Raw genomic sequence first — 17242 nt, forward strand, 5'->3', positions numbered from 1 at the left:
AAAAAAATTATTAACTGAAAATTTAATTGAAATATCAAAATTAATAAAAAAATATTTAATAATAATATCAGTTCAATAAGCTCTGAGTTTATAACAGCCTTACAATGGCAACCGCTTTTTTCCGAGCTAAGTTGCATATGCATAAATCAAATATATGCGCAACACAATAACTGCTGGTTGGTCATGCCTGTTTCTTTGACTATTTGGGTGCTGGTGGGCGATTTTCCGCAAACTGCACACAGCTGCCGCTGTTGCAACAGGCTTGTTGATCAATTATGTCAAATTGAGGCAGGCATACCAAATACACACACACATACGTATGTATGCATGTTCATACATGGTTGTGTGATTTCAATACACACTTGACGGCAGTCATGAGCAGCAAAACTGCTTACCAAAGACTATAAGTATACTTGCCGCAAGTGCCTAGTTATTGTGCAACACCATACTGGAAGTAATTGTTGTTATTATTAGATTGTTGCTATTGTGGCTGTCCATAGCTATTAGCGTGGCATTGCAACATATTTGACTCTGAGTATTGGTTCTGTTGTTGCAGCATTATATATGCCGCACTTTTTCCTATCTACGATGGCATGTGGCTTAAAAGTGTGCGCTCTCACATCAAAACCGTGTACTCTTTCTCTTCCGTTCCACCACTTAAACTAGTGGGGCTGTGTAAATATGTGGGTTAGAGCCAAATTTGGCAGTGCGTATTCTAAGCCGACAGCACGCAAATGGACACGGTCGCGCTTGTTGTAGAACAACCGAAACGGCAATTGTAATGCCTACAACGAACACTTGCAGCTTATGCAGCGGCTTGCATGGTCAGTGCGTAGACTTAAGTGGCCAACTTGTTTCGAACTTTTTCACAGTACTTTTTGTTGTTGTATCTGCTTTGGTCCTAAAACAATTTATGATTTTTGCGTTGGCAACCAAAGGTGGTTGGCAATGCAAAATGAAGCTGCGACAAAGCGGAAAAGAAAATTCGTACGCCGCATGGCCAAAAAGGTAATGGCATTATAAATGTTGCAAGTTATTTGCGTCGAAACCGAAAATGTACTGATATTCGGCGTGTAACCATTTAAAAGGATATCAAATTTTGTTGGCTGCCAAAGAAGGGCTGTGTGTCGCATGCCGCACACGACAGCGTGAATAAAAGGAAACTAAGAAAAAATTAAGTTTTTTTTTATAAAATAAAGAAATTAAAAAAAAATTTCACATGACACAAATGAGTTATAAATGCACGAGAAGGTATTTAATGCGGCATGCCACTTCCTAGACTATTGCGCGTGCGTGCCCATAAAAGGCACTGAACAAAAAAAAAATAAATAAATAAATAAAAAATAAACAATAAACAATAAACAATAAAATAAAATAAAACGAGAAATTCGCCTTCCCCCTCCGCGAAGGCGAAAAAATGAAGCAGCAATACCCTTGACTTGGCCGCGATAGAAAAACAACAACCTTGATCGCGTCAGTGGCAGTGACCAAAATGTCGACCAGAGCTCACAAAAGTACTTAAGTGGCACATGCTCGCTTGAATGCACTGTATGTGTGTGTGTGTGCCTAAACCACTTTTGTGCAACAGAGACGTGTGGTGCTTTTGGTCAGACGTCAGAGCAAGTAGTGTCATTGTTTATGCCACAGCCGGCAAACAGCAATATGCAACAATAGTGCTAACAAAGCTTGCACTCGAACACAAGACTCTATATACTAATGTGTGTTTGTGCAACGCACTCTGTGTGCAACCTTAAAGTATTGTATTTCCCTGTAGCATTGTTGGTGCTTGCCACATGCTGGCTGACTGCAAGCATTTGCTGATTTTTGTTGCACATTTCATATACGTTTGCGGGCATTCGCCGCTGCATAAATATAAGTGAGTGTGTATGTGTCTGTTGGTGCACGAAAACCAACTCCATAAGCACACAAAAGGCTGGAGCGGCCATAAAGCAGCCCACCCTGACGCACTGGCCGCAGCGCGCAGTGGCTCACCTGCAACTGCACAAATATTTATCGTTCACTTTTGCACGCGTGTGTTCTGAAGACAACGCGGGGTAGCACTAGCAGCAACCAAGAAAAAGCAACAACAAAAACAATGAAAAGCTACAAAAGTAGGATGAAACAACAAAACTATGAAAAGGCAACAACAAAAACTTAGAAAAAACAACAACATGTAAACAGAAAGCAACAACAACATAAACTAAACAGAATACAGCAACAACTAACCAGAACACAACAACAACTTAAAAGAAAATTGCAACAACAACAAACACCATCTACGCTCACCGCAACGGTTATTTGGCTACAAATTGCCGCACTGTTGAAGTTGCCCACCAGCGCAACTTGTTGCAATTCGACGCTACGCATGCTTACCAACGCCGAGTCACACACATATAACTCATAAGTATATACCTGTATTTATTATGTGCATATATAAATGTGGACAAAGGCGGCGGTGCATTGTGGCAACTTGCAACGTCGTGACCACCGCAAATAAGCGCTAAGGCGAAATGAGCATGAGTGTTGCAACAAGTCCTGTTGTGGCAGAACACTCGCATACATGTAGTTAAGTCTATATGTAAATAGCACATTTTTCTGCATTTAAATTTTATATTCCCTTTTGGCTGCTTCGAAAACTGTGAGAAATATTTATTTCCAATCGCAATACCAGGCATGCTCGTCAGCATTTTATGGCGACTTAAGCACGCCTGCATACATGCATGCATACATATGTGAAAATACTTATATATTTATGTGGGTAGAAAAATATAAATGTACATAGGGATGTATATGTGGCATGCTTGCTCACAAATCAGCATTACTCGCTTACTTTGCTCCACTTTTACACCCCTGACAGCGCGGCGCTCAGCCACATCCTGCCGGTGCACGGCTCAGCGACTTCTTTTAACACCTCACAACTTGCAACAAAGTATCGCACAGCACTTGCATGCCACACACAAGCAATTTGCGCTGTGCAGCCACATGTGCAACAATCACGCATGATTCAGTTTTCGCAAGTGCGTGTGCGTGTTAGTTAGTACGCACGCCAGCCCTGCATATTCTAATCGCTTTTCAGCAGTGCGGATCTAGATCTGCTAGCAATTGATAGCTGGAAGAAGTGCTTTACATAAGCACTCTGCAATTCACGCCACACATCTGCTGTTTCAAGCATACACTCATATACATCTACGTGTTGCATTAGCGTTTGTAAGCGCATTAAATTGCAATTTGTTGCACGCACTTGATTGATGAACTCGTTAGATAAATGCGTGCTGCAGCACATCTGGGATTAAATGCAGATATCCAATTTTTGTTTTATTTTATTTTTTGCCAATTTCTTTTGAAAGATTTTGGGAAAAATTGTGATTTTAATGGATTGCGGTCTGCAGCGGTTGGAATGGTGATTTGTTAAAGAAAAGTCAAAACAAGACAGATCAGGTTAGGTTAAGTTAGTCTGGTAGGCTAATGGGATATGCATAGAGCAGTTTTAAGGTTTTGCGCTACTAGATGGAGTTTCGTTACGAAGTGCACGAGATGTAGTCATGCTTTACGATAACTGTGTTTGAGGAGAATTTGATTAGAAGCTCTTTAAGCGTCTCATATGAGCTGGCCCTCAAATGTTTATCGCGCAGAAGACAACATAGAATACTCAATTTTTTGTTTTCGCCAAATGAAATTTCAAAATCGCTCAAAGAGAGATAAAGCGATAGAGAGAAAAAGGCAGAGGTAAGAGAAAGCTGTTTCAATACTTATAACAAATTAAAAATAAATATCCCTAAAATCATTTTGCTAAGAAAATATCAGTTTAAATTGATTAATTTTCTTAATGTACACCTTTGGGTTACAAAATATAAAAACATACAAAGACGTTGAAAAATATAGAAAGGAGCTGAAACACGTAGAAATCTACATATATAAACATAGTTAATGTAAACATTTAGGTTACAAAATATATAAACATAGAAAAAACGGAAACATGTTTAAATCTATAGGAACATAATTAAATGCATAAAATCACATTAAAAATATAGGAAGAAAAACATAGAATGACAGCGAATATCTTCCTCGTGTATGAATTGGTACTGGGCTTTTGCAAATTTTGAATGGCACAAGCACTTAATAAACATTCTTGCAGCATTTGGCATATTTTTCAATTTCCAACGTTGCCACATTTCACTTTGTTATGACCCTTAACGAAGTAAGCAACAAAATGCGAATTCTTCTTAAATTTAAAGAACCTTCGGTAGAAGAAAATAATTTTTTTCGACTTTTGCGAAATAAATAGTTGATTTTTTTTTTAAATACAATAAGTTTTATATTAAAATAAATATTAAAAGAAAAAGAAAAATAAATTAAATATTTCAAGATACTAAAAATAAAAGAAAAAAGTAAAAAACTTTATCAACAAATCTTAAAATAATATAATCAGAAATACAAATTTCCTTAAAATTTGAAATCAGTTGATCTTAACTTAACAACCAAACCTCAGAAAGTTTGTAAGATTGCACTTATCAGAGAATCAGTTGCTGCTTTTGATCTTAACCTTCCGACCTAACCTCAAGCAGAAAGATTTTTATAAGGACTAGACGTTTACCAGGCGCGTTGTACACTCTACACAGTAGCACTCAAAGTACGAAAGCACCTTTGAAAATCAGGATTAAAGGCAATATTGTTTGCGGTAAGACACAGTGTCTGAAAATAGCATGAAAGCAATTAAGAATTTAATTAGCTGCGGCTGTTCAGAATGCCACAGCATCAAAATTCCACCGATAATCGATTTGAACAGTAGTTCATTGCCAGAAAAAACACAAAAGAGAACAAGAAGAAAAACTAAAAATTAAAATTAAGAACTAAGAAAAAAAAAAATAAAAATAAAAATAAATTAAAACAAAAAAGAAAAAGAACCAAAAACAATAATTTAACAACAACAAAATAAAAAACAAACACAACAAACCTGCAGGAAATCAAAGTAGAAAGCAATGTATTCGAAATGCAGCACTTAATGGCACGCGCGATTAATAGCCGAAAAGGCATAAAGACTGTGGCATGCAGCATCAACAGCGGCCCGCATGATTACCCAGCATTAATACCGCAGCGAAACAAAAGAAACGCAGTCGTAGATTTTTTCATTATTCATTTTATTTTTTTTGTTTTGTTTTTTTTTTTTTTAGTTTTTTCATAGCTCACTGTGGCAACGCGACAATCTAACAAGCTTAATTGCTGGCTAAGATACCAAACACAAGTGTCTAAATTGGAAATGAAAAAGAAGCATATTAACAAACACACATCACTGATAGGCTTTCTTTGATGCCAACTGTGTAGAAAGTTTACAATTAACCACATTGCCACAAAATCAACGTGGCATTCATGATGCGGCAACATTCGAAGATGATTGCGCGCTGCCGTTTTTCGCTACTAAATGCTTTTTATGCCACGCAGCTTGTTGTCAATGCTGCCACACACTTGCTGCATGTGTGGTTTTCGCGACGCCGTCAGAGCGTTCTGCGCATGCGTGCCTGACCTAACCTCTTGCCTTGCCAATTTACTGCTTCAGCGAGTGTACTACTATGGTTGAAGTGTTGTTCTTGTGCACTATTATAGCCTATGTGCCTGTTGATAAGCTTGTTCTTCTACTGCAGACACACATACACACGCTCAAAGCGGCATTTGCATTCCACTGCTGCAGCTTCTTCAATGCTTGTGCGTCCGCCGGCTATTTTACATAGTCGAAATGATTGGCGTTTGCTGCCGCACTCGCGCCGCGCGTTCGCTGTTATGCTGCGCTGTGGCAATTTCTTTTTATTATTGTCTATAATTTGGTCGCTTAACGGTGCAATTTGCAATTACACAGCGCTGCGCTGCGCGCCGAGGTCATCACACAACGCGACGGCAGTCACAGTAGTGGCTTCTTCATTTCTATTTTCTCGCTTGTGCCTGGAGCGCACAAACACCAAGAATACTACGCATACACACAAATTTATGGCTTGTAAATGACGTTTCTACACTTGCATTTGGCACAAATCGAATTATCGACCTAGGCAGTCGCTAATTGGTGCCGCCGTAGCTGCTGAGAGCGCGTGCTGCCGCTGGCTGCTAAAGCAGTTGGTTGCCTTGTGTAGTCTTGGTTCCAAGCGCTCCCAATTGCTTGGTAAACACAGCCACTGTTATTATCATTACTATTTATATTGGGCATACTGTTATTGTTGTTGTATTAGATATGCTCTGAGGTGGTACATATAGTCTGCTCGTCATATTATATTTGAAATATTAACATACATTTTTGATTTGATTTTTCAATTTGTTGAGTGGCTTCTTTTCTTGCCACTTGTTTTTATTGCCTATTAACAACTCATTTGTGGCTTTATTGATCTGTCAAACGGTGACAACTGATGACAGTAGGCAACCGAACAGACTGATTCTTAGCCTGCTGGGTAATAAACTGGGTTGAATTACAAATTCCAAACTTTAACGAATTGCTGAGACTTACGTTGATTATTGTTGAAGTTAAAGTTAGTGCTTGACTGCATATACTCACTCTGTATGTACATGTGCAGATAGAAGTGTATTTTTTTAATACAAAAGATTTGGTAAGTACTCCATTATTAACTAGTTTGAAACTAGTTGCTTTTTAGTTAATTGTTCGACTAGTTTAATGTAATAAAGTAAGAAATTATTTACTCCATACAAAAGTTTTGGTAACTACTCCATTATTAAATAGTTTCAAACTAGTATTTTTAGGTTTCTTCCACTTCTTCTTCTTAATTGGCGTAGACAAAGCTTACGCGATTATATTCTTCCACTAGTTTAATGAAATAGAAAAAAATAATTATTTCCTACAATAGATTTGCCAACTACTCCGTTATTAACTAGTTTCAAACTAGTTGGTCTTTAGTTGATTGTTACAATCATTTAATACAATACAATAAAAAATTCAGTGACAGAGATACATATTTACTAAATATGGCCCGAAATCTTTATCTGAACTTTTTTAGAATTGACTTGCAGGCATTTCTTTCAAACTCTTATATTTCATTAACTTGTGTTTAAGATTTTTTATTTAAAACAAATAAAAAACCAAAAATAAGCTTCTTCTTAATTGGCGTAGACACCTCTTCCTCTGTTTCCCCCGGCGGGTACATCGTCGAATACTTTCAGAGCTGGAGTGTTTTTGTGTTGGACAACATGAACTAGCCAGCGTAGGCGCTGTCTTTTAATTCGCTTAAAAACGTGTTTGAGGTGATAAATTTGGTATGGTAAACTCGGAGTTTATGATTCGTGTTTAACATTAAACTTCCAAAATAAACTCGAGTTTAAGGAACTTAAAATATAATTATTAAAAAGAAATTAAAATTAAAGAAAATTGTGTAAAGTATAATCGAAATTTATGAATTAAACTCTCGAAATATACTCGAGTTTAAACATCTCTTAGCATAATTTTTTTATAATACGTATTTTAAATGAATTACAGAAAAGTTGCTATGCTAAACTCGCAGTTTATGAATCGTGTTTAACATTAAACCCCCATAATAAACTCGAGTTTAAGCATTTAAAGACATTTACTTTATAATACAGCGCAAAATTCTTTATAAAAAATGTTAAAATCATGTACTCTCTTACTATTTACGACAATTGCCAAACTCCGTTTCTACCATTAAAATATTCCAACAAGCAGACGGCCAACATATGGACGTCCATGCTGGTTGTATATAGTATACGAAAGTAATTTATACACATCTTAAACTCATAAACTTTTAATGGTTAAAGAAATAACTTCTAATGCCGTAAGTGCCGTTATAATATAGCCAACAAACCGAAGCCAATTATATTAGAAGATATCGCACTTTATTTTTACTATGCCACAAAATATGCCAAAAAAATTGCGGGTATTACAAACGAACATCGGGTTGAAAACAACCCTCCGGCTTCAGCACACTCACTGCTGATACATGTTTGTATGTATTTAGATATGTAAGTGTGTGTTTATACCGTTACATATGATTGTAATTTGATACTAGTCACGTGTTGCATCTCTGGGGAATTTATTAAAACGAAATATTGCAAACAATGTTCCATAAACTCCTCCCACACACATTAGTTGGTGCTATAAAATATGTATTTTTTGTCCTCATTTTTCATCTAGAAGGTTTAGCGGGTATTTTTATGCTTTAAAGGTTTTTTTTTCTTTTTCTTTCAACCTGTTTTTGCATGTTTTGTGAACAAAAAGATATATGTATCGAGAAAAATTGTTCGAAAATAATGAAAATTTCCGAGACGAATTTTTCTGATAGCTATATGTATTTAAATTTTTTTTCCATAACATTTCTGTGCAAAATTTGAATCTCATAAGCAATATTTTCCAAATAACTGCCTTACAGGCAAAACAAAAATATTATATACTCAAAAAATCATATCAACTTCGAATATTTCTACGCACATACATATAACCTATGTATAATCACTCAGGGTGGTTTCCACATAACCCGATGGTAACCCTAAAAGCAAGCAATACCAATAACAATCTTCACAAACTAATCAACAATTGCCATTGTTTGCATGCAGAGAAAATGTTTTAATCGCCAATTCAAAAATAATGGCAAAATGATTTATTATTATTTTTTTTTTATAAAAATGACTGAAAACAATAACGAAATCGAATCGATTAAAAGTTGCATAAGCAAAGCCAAACAAAACACCCTTGCGGGGTCAAAGCGTGCAGACTGAAGCATATTTCAGGGCGCATTAAGCGCTACAAGCTTGTCAAATGCGCTTCCGGCGCGTTTTGTTTACACAACAAAAAACAAAAACAAACACAACACACTCGTACATTGGCAAATATTTAACAAATGAGCTAAAAACCACAATCAACACTTTTTTGTTTGAATTTTCTTTTCAGTTTGCGTTTTGCTTTTGCATTTTAAATTGCTTTTGTTTTCGTATTTTGCAAGCAAACAACAGGCATTAAGCTGGCAATAGGATTTGCAGGCATTTTCAGGGGTGCAAATTGGCAGCGCATGCACAGAGTTTGAGGAATTTCGAATTTTGTGCAAAAGTGGGGTGATTGGCGATAGCTTCTCAAAATTTTATAATTATGAGTGTGTGTGTTAAAGAAAGCTGTTTGCTTTTGGCAAATTATTGTTTTTTTTTTTATAAAAATCATCGTTAAAATGTAAGGTAAAATTTATGATTTTAAAAATTGTGTTTAAAATATTTTTTTTTTATTTTTTTAACACATATATATTTTTTTTAAGCAAACTAGAGAACACATATTTTCTAAAATCTTTTCAAGATTGATTTTTCAAATTAGAAATGAAAATTAAGAATTTTGTTGTTTTTCTTATTCAAAAAAAAAAAAAAAATTATTTCTTGAACAAAAAGTTGTATGTAACAATAAAAATGAATACTCAAAATATAGAGCAGATATACAAAAGCTTTTAGCAAAGTCTAAAACCTAATAATTAAATGTATGTATTAATAAACCTCGGGGTCAAACCGGCTTAGTTGAGTACTTTAGAAAATTAATAAAACGGTTAAATATGAATTTAAAATAGTTGCTTGCTTTTGCAGTTGATTATAGATCGAAAGTGCGTAGTTATTTTTAATTTTTTTTTTTTTGTCAGCATGTTATTTATTGTGTTATAGAACTCAAGTATCTCCAGTGGCTTGCGTGCCATTCTTTACTTTTTTTATACAAAAATTTCAAAATATAGCGGATTTTTTCATTATTTTCTCTGGACTGGATATATACGACAACAACCACATTTATTGATAAAATACGCAAAATCTTTTTCGACTACCCAATATTTTCAATTTTTTTATAGCCTGTCAACAACAAATTAATTACTAATTGCTAATTTAAACGCCAATATTCATTTACTATTTTAACCTTTAACCAGCTCACTCACTAATAAATTGCATTTTTTATTTCCAGGATATTGCAAGATGACCAGAAAAGGTTCGAGTCCACTGGGGCTCGACGTATTGGCTGTCTCAGTGGCAGTGGCATTCATATTTTTGCCATTGTTAGCACAAGCCGGTAAGTGAATAACACAAACAATAAATAAATTATATATAAATTTATTAATATGAGGCAATAAATTGCGTTTATAAGTAAATGTACGATACATTAGGAAGACATGAATTACAAAAAAAATGCAAGTAGCAGGTATTCAATAACCATAAAATTTTGTGTCAGATGCAATGTCATGAAAAACAATAAAGAGAGAGCACTATGAGTAATGAATCAATTATAGGAATAAAGGCAGCCTAGAGCATGACATCTGTGATGGCAATAAATAAATGCACGCGAAAAGTTAGAGAGCAAGCAATTTGGGAAAATATATAATTGTATAAAAAATATGTATATGTATGTAGATGTCACATATATTTGATATGCTTACTACTAACGACATAGAAAAACTGCACATATGTGGCGTGATAAGCAAAACTAATGCCACAACCTGGCACTGCACATATATTATTTGCGATACATTGCGAATTTGCACGAAATTCCTAGAATATCTTTGCTAATCAAACATACAACAATACATAAAACAATAATAAACAAATCCTTTGTAATGAGGGTGGCTTGAGGGTGTACCTGTCAGCGCGCCCCTTAGAGCATGTGACAGGCATTTTTCACTCATTTGCAGCAGTAAGCACTAAATGTGCTACTTACTCACACATGCACATGTGTTTTAATAGATAAATACTTAAATGGGTATAAACAAAAGAACTTGTCACTGCGTTAATTATTTCCCAGCTGCCAAATTAAAAGGAATTATCCATTAATGTGCCGCATATTAGAGGCAGAAATGCGCACTGACGCAGTGTTATTGAATTTCACACACACTCATATGCAGTTTCCGCCTACTCATGCTTCCTGCTTCGACGTGTGGACTTGCTAGTGGTCTGTAGCTGACATGTGTTTGTATGTATGTGAGTGTGGTAGTGTGTATGTATGCAAGTATGGTAGTGTGTATGCACGTATGTTAGAGTATATGTGAGAGTTGCATTTGTCGGTACCGGCTCGACTCGAGTGACCCTTGACACGCTTTTGGCGTTACGGGCAATAAAAACAAATTGATTTTCCTTCGGCATTTTTCTGGCGGTTTTCTAAATAAAGCGGTTTGATAGCGTGTGTATATATGTATAACTGTAACTGACGTTGGGGTATTTTTATGTACCCACTGACACCATTAACACCAACACTAAGATACGTGGTAGACATATAACACCGCTAGTACCAGCAACAAAAAATACACACACTACGTTCAACACGCAACCCTCAACACAGACTTTTCGTCCGCTCCAACTACACACACACACTCGGCTAAGCCACAAAAATTACAAATTAAGCCACAATACTGGATTTTATTTATATTTATTTTATTTTATTTGCGCTTTGTCATTATTGTCAATTTCTATGGCAATTTTGCTTTGACAGTTCATCTAGTTTTTGGCATTTTTTTTGTTGTTCTCTCAAATTTGACAAATCACTATCAGCTGTCATTAGTCACAGCAACAGTAGATTGCCAAAGCGGTGGCTCAGTTGTGCTTGTGGTGGGTGCTCTGTTTCGCTAGGGTCAATGTATTCTTTTACTTAATTAAGCGTATTTGCCTCATTTAAAGTGCCTGCAAATTGTTTAGTGCCGAAAAATCTGTTGCATTTTCTGCCCTCAGCCCCAATCTGCGAAATTGGGGTGACTCTGCCACAATGGCAATAATTATAGAAGAGATGCGTGTGTGCGCACAGCCAATTTATGATTGTGCTATGATGTTGTTTTCAGTATTGTTGCTTTCTGCATGGCATTTACTTTGCTAGTCATTGACATTGAATACGAACTTTATTGTGCGTAAATTCAATTGATGCCATTTGTGTTAAATTTTTGCGTCAATTTACTTATAAAGATTCAACAAAACTCATTTGATTCACGCCAATTCATTTAAACGGCGCAAATTAATGCAAAGGCAAAAGTGTTGGCGCATGGCCACTTGGTATGCTAATGCATGATATAATAGTATGGAAAATATATTGAAATTATTAAATTTAGAAAATAGTGTTATGACACAATTTTGAACGAAACAATTTTGAGCGAAAAACATTTAACTAAGAATTGATTTTTTTTTTTTGTATACTCATCTCCTGCTGGATAGACATTGGGGTGACATATTTTCGAGACTTTGGTAAGTCGTACGTAGAACCTATTTTTCAGAGCATCAAGCGAAAAAATAGTATTAGGTTTTTTGTGCTGCCTTACTACACACCTAAGAAAAACAAAACGAAAAAAATATATAAATTTTATTTTAAAAMATAAATTTTATTTTATTATTTCTTTTTTAATTCAAAAAAGTTTTTTTTTGACCCACATATACAAAACACAACTAAACAACCATACCGAAAAAATATAAATTTTATTTTATTTACTTTCGAAAAAAAAGATTTATTTTAAAAAAATAATTTAATTTAACCACTAAAATTATTTATTTTTTATTTCATTTTTTTTTTTTTTAATACAAAAGACGGAAAATTTATTTAAAGGGTTCGAGGCTCCCTACTTTTTAAAGGAAAAGCACAAAAGCTTCAAATTTAATGGGTATTATTTATTATCACGAGAACGAACATTTTTTGGCATTTCTTTTTTGATCTCTTTGATTATCTCGGCAGCTTTTGAATCTCACCACTTCTTCTTCTCTACGTCCCAAATGCGGTAATTTTGCTTGTTTAGATACTCATTTGAGCCAGAAATGGGCCTCATCGATGAACAAAATTTGGCTCGAAAACGTCGGATCTTTTCCGAACTCTCAAGAACCCATAGAGCGTTTTTGTACGCTTTTAATTTAAGAACTCGACAAGTCTTTCCATACTTTAGTCCGAGTTGCAGGGAACGTCGCCGAATCGACGCTCCACGGTTTTCTTGTACAATCTCAGCTAAGGCTGCTTTATTTGCTTCGCGTGATCTGCCAAAAAAATTATATTGAAAAAAGTACCTCGCTTTACATATATAATACAAACAATATATATTTGCACAAATCTGGCAACACAGGATGGCATACAAAACAAATATGTGTGTATGTACAATATAAATATGAAATTCAAATTAAATAAACAGATTGCTTCACTCAAATAAATAAATAGTCTGCCCGCACTTGTCTGCGGAATGCACTATGCACTAATGAAAATAAATTTCAAAAAAACAAAGCGAACGAGCGAGCAAAAAAAAAAATTGCCACAAAAATAAATCAAATCAAAATGACAGCCATTATATGTTTGCTCCAGTGCAGCGAGCCACAAAGCAAACTGCCGGCTGTGGCGGTGGCGGTGTGCCGGCGGCGGTCGAGTGTGAGATTGTGGTTGCACGCCTCGCAGGGTCAGCGCACCTTTTGAAAGGCTGCAACGCCTATTCACCTGCGCGCCGAGTACAACACGCATGCAAATGCACTTGTATATACATATATATGTATATATCCATACACATATACACACACACTTAAATATGCATATATGCATACAAACATATGTGTGTCTGCATTTTTTGTATGCATTTGTGTGTGTTTGTTTTTATGGCGTTTTGTGGCTTTTCCATTTCTAAGCCAATGCTGAGGATTTATTTAGTCCTACTCGCTATGTGCTCATTGTTGTTGTTGTTAGCCAACTATTTATTTACTATTTTCCATCATAAACAAAAGCTTCTAATTTTCATTCATTTCCGCCAAACCAATGCCCAGGCGTACAAGCGACTATTAATACTAGTTGTTGTTATTGCTGTTGCGGTATCCATTGCAGCCGCCCTTTGACTGTTTGGCTGTGCGGCGTTTACGCCTGCCGTAAGTAGAATTTGAAATATTTTAACGGTCTTCAGGTGAAATCTTCATTCAGTCACTTGGTCGCTCGGTCGCGCGCTTGTGTGTATATGTATATGTTTGTATTTATGTACTAACATATGTATATTAGCCTTGTACGATTTCTAGACATTTTCCGTTATTTAGTCGCTCATTAATTTATTTGTAGTTGTAAATTGAGTTATGACCGGCAAATGGCGGACTTTCACATAACCCACAAGCCTTCGGAGGAATGCGAGAAAGAAATTAAAATCGATTAGAAAGAATATGAAGAAAGCCGAACAAAAACAATAAATATAAAGTTTTCACATAAAATGTGTTTAAGAATTAAAACAAGCAAAGCAACAAACGCTCACCGCTTTTAATTACCCATTCCACCAGAGAATCACCAATCATTGTTTATAGCTCAGGCCGCGGGTTGTTGCGCTTTATGACTTACAGCCTCATTTTATTTACGGTTTTTCGATTCAACAATAAGTTGATGCTCAACCACGTTGCTCAGACATTAGGAAAACATCTGCCAGTAGTCATAGAAGTTGTAATAATAAAATTATAATAACAATAATAAAGGGTTAGACGACATAGGCGCATTAAGAGAGTGCAATAAAGTCGCTAAGCAGCTGGCTTCTGATGATCTTTTATGATAAAGATTTATAAAAAAAAAATTGTATTGAAATTTAAAAAAAATATATATTTTTTTTTTTTTTTTGGATAACAAATTTATAAAAATAGAAAAATTTTATCACTATCAGTGGTTAATGTGAAAAATATTTATATTTATTTTAAGTAGATTAGGGTGGATTTATAGCGATTTTTACATATGATTTATCGAGCAGCCTGTTTCTAAACTATCTAGAAACGTATTTTGAAATCATATGATCATGAATAATATTTTCGATTTTCCTAAATAACCGCTCAAATAACGCATAATTTTTATACAATTAATATTGATAACAGAATACCATACTTTTTTTTTATTTATAATATATGAATTTTTATTATCGATAACTCCCGATACATTTCTCTTAATGTTTCCACAAACTCCTCTTTTTAGCCTCACCATGTTAGTCGTCTTCTTTTTTCCTCTCTTTAGTTTTGCCACCTTTGCTGTTGCTTTGTGTGTTTAACATCTTTTTAATAGACTTGAAAGCCACCTCCACGTACTTTACGACGGCGCTATTGACCCATTTTCCCATTTTCGACACCAACAACAACAGCAACAAACAGCTTACACAAAGCAGCATAAGCAAAGTGGTAGTAGACTTATTTTCAGGAAGTGTTCAGAATTTTTTGTGTACTACTTTAATTTCATTCTAGTTTCGAAGACTCTTTATGGCAGAAGATTTAACTCCATCAATTTTTCTTTATGTCAAGAATGAGTACTTGCACATCTTCTTAGAATTCTCATTAGCACTGCACATAAAATTAAATAAACAAATTTAAATTACACAACAACAATAATAACTGCATTTGCAGTTATGGCTGAGGTGTCAGACCCAAAGCCATACAAATCCATATGTAAAGCTTTTTAGTAAGTGCTCTGTATATGCACCATAGATGCGTCTAAAAAATTGAGTCAGTCGAGAGAATGGATTTGCTAAGCTCTTAAGTCATTCATTCAATAAATGAGTTATGCACCATCGATGTGTGAGTGACATTTGACACCAACAGATTTTCTTTGTAGTTATTCGTTTTTTTTCGTTTTTTTTTTTCGTTATTTTTGTTGTGATGTTCTGAAACTTGTTACTGTGCCGGTGGTTATATGGAAATATAGTTTTGATTTTCAATAATGAATAAGGTAATAAACATAGAAGCACATAGACAAGTATGGAGACATATAAAAAGGCATAGAAAAACATACATGCATAAAAACATAGAAAGACATTTAAAACATAGAATGGGGTAGAAAAGTTTAGAAATGTATTTATACATTCATAGAAATACATACATAGGTATAAAATATAAAAACATAGAAAGGACCAGAAATACCCAGTAATCTATAAGAACATAAATAAATCCATTGAACCACACATAAAGCATAGAAAGGCAGAGAAAAAACATAGCATGTTTTAAAAATGATAGAAACAAATTGAAATGCATTTAACAAACAAAAATTAATTAAAACAAACACAAGTTTGTTTGCCACGAACATAAGTTTTGAATATGCAGTTATATTTTTATGGAGCTTTAAACAGTTTTATTTAAATTATTTTTTTATTTTTTATTTTGGGGCTAAAATTTCCAAAAAAAAAAAAAATTTAAACTATCGTCAAAGAAGCCGCCATTTAAATATATCTATATCATTTTTCATGGCAATATTTCATTTTAACCACCACTTCAAATGCCACACTTAAGCGCGAACAATCCACCGTCATGCTGCTTCATGTGCCACTTCAGTGACCAGGTAATGCTCACTCACTGGCGCTTAAAAAACAATTTAATAACGCATTCTTCAATAACTTCCAGCTGTGAGACATGCTGATAATAGATTTTACAAAAACACAACTACCTATTATCAAGCAGTTAAGCTGCTAAAAGCACTTGCCAGCGCATACCGGAGAGCGCTATTGACCCCTGTCTACAACAACCAAAAAAATAGTTTACCAAAAAATGTGCGCACAAACAACGGTATGTACTTGCAAACGCAAATTGCAAAAGAGCAAAATCTTGTGCATAAAAACAAAAAATTGAATTTCCTTGACTCCTCGCCTTTCCATCGCCAACTGATATTCGTGAAGATCAACATAAACTTAGCGTACGAAAATTCAAGATCACCGCAATTACACGCGTTTGGTAGCCAGCAATCGATCGAACGAACGAATGTTGCCGATGGCCAGCAACGGCTTACAACGGCTGAGTAGATAAACAGCGTGTATAAAAAAGAGTACCGAAAAATTTCATTGGGACTCAAGGTCGCCAACTATGAAGCAAGTGGCAACATATGGCAGCATTGGTTGCGGTGGTGTGGCGAAGAAAGTCAACGCTCTGAGCATATGTAAAGAAAACCGCAAAAAAGTAATGACAATATAAAAGATAGGTAGTAAAAAATTTATTGAACAAAATTTCTTAAAACTGTCGAGACACATACTATAATCCACAAAAATGTTCACTAGCAACAACAAATAGCCATAAGCTTAACTATAGAATTGAGTTGTGTAAGTGTTGTGGCGGCAGCAGCTAACTTGGTGGTTTTCAAACCCTACAAAAACAATGTCATGACCAACATAATCATAGCGTTTGTCAACAGCTTCAAGCACTACTAGGTGGTACTTATTTTTTCGGTGGTCTGTTCGTTCAAGCGACCGACCGTAATTATAGTTTTTTGTAGGTTAAAGTTGCTAGGGGTTTTCATATACGGAACGAGAGCAGATCGCTTTGAAGAACGAAGTAAGCAATTATAAAT

The 17242-nt window shown here is 35.1% G+C and overlaps 1 protein-coding gene across 3 annotated transcripts in view; it reads left to right on the forward strand.

Annotated features, from left to right (window-relative positions):
• The window catches only part of LOC108970448 (microtubule-associated protein futsch), a 110341-nt gene that overhangs the window by 49040 nt on the left and 44059 nt on the right, over positions 1–17242 (forward strand). For all 3 annotated transcript variants that reach the window (XM_018935843.1, XM_018935846.1, XM_018935844.1), the window contains one exon: positions 9929–10033. In XM_018935843.1, the coding sequence (XP_018791388.1) occupies positions 9929–10033 (105 nt within the window). The remainder of the gene's footprint in view (positions 1–9928; positions 10034–17242) is intronic.

Source organism: Bactrocera latifrons, unplaced genomic scaffold, assembly GCF_001853355.1.
Source record: "Bactrocera latifrons isolate USDA-ARS-PBARC rearing strain unplaced genomic scaffold, ASM185335v1 scaffold_3, whole genome shotgun sequence".
NCBI classification, from domain to species: Eukaryota; Metazoa; Arthropoda; class Insecta; order Diptera; family Tephritidae; genus Bactrocera; species Bactrocera latifrons.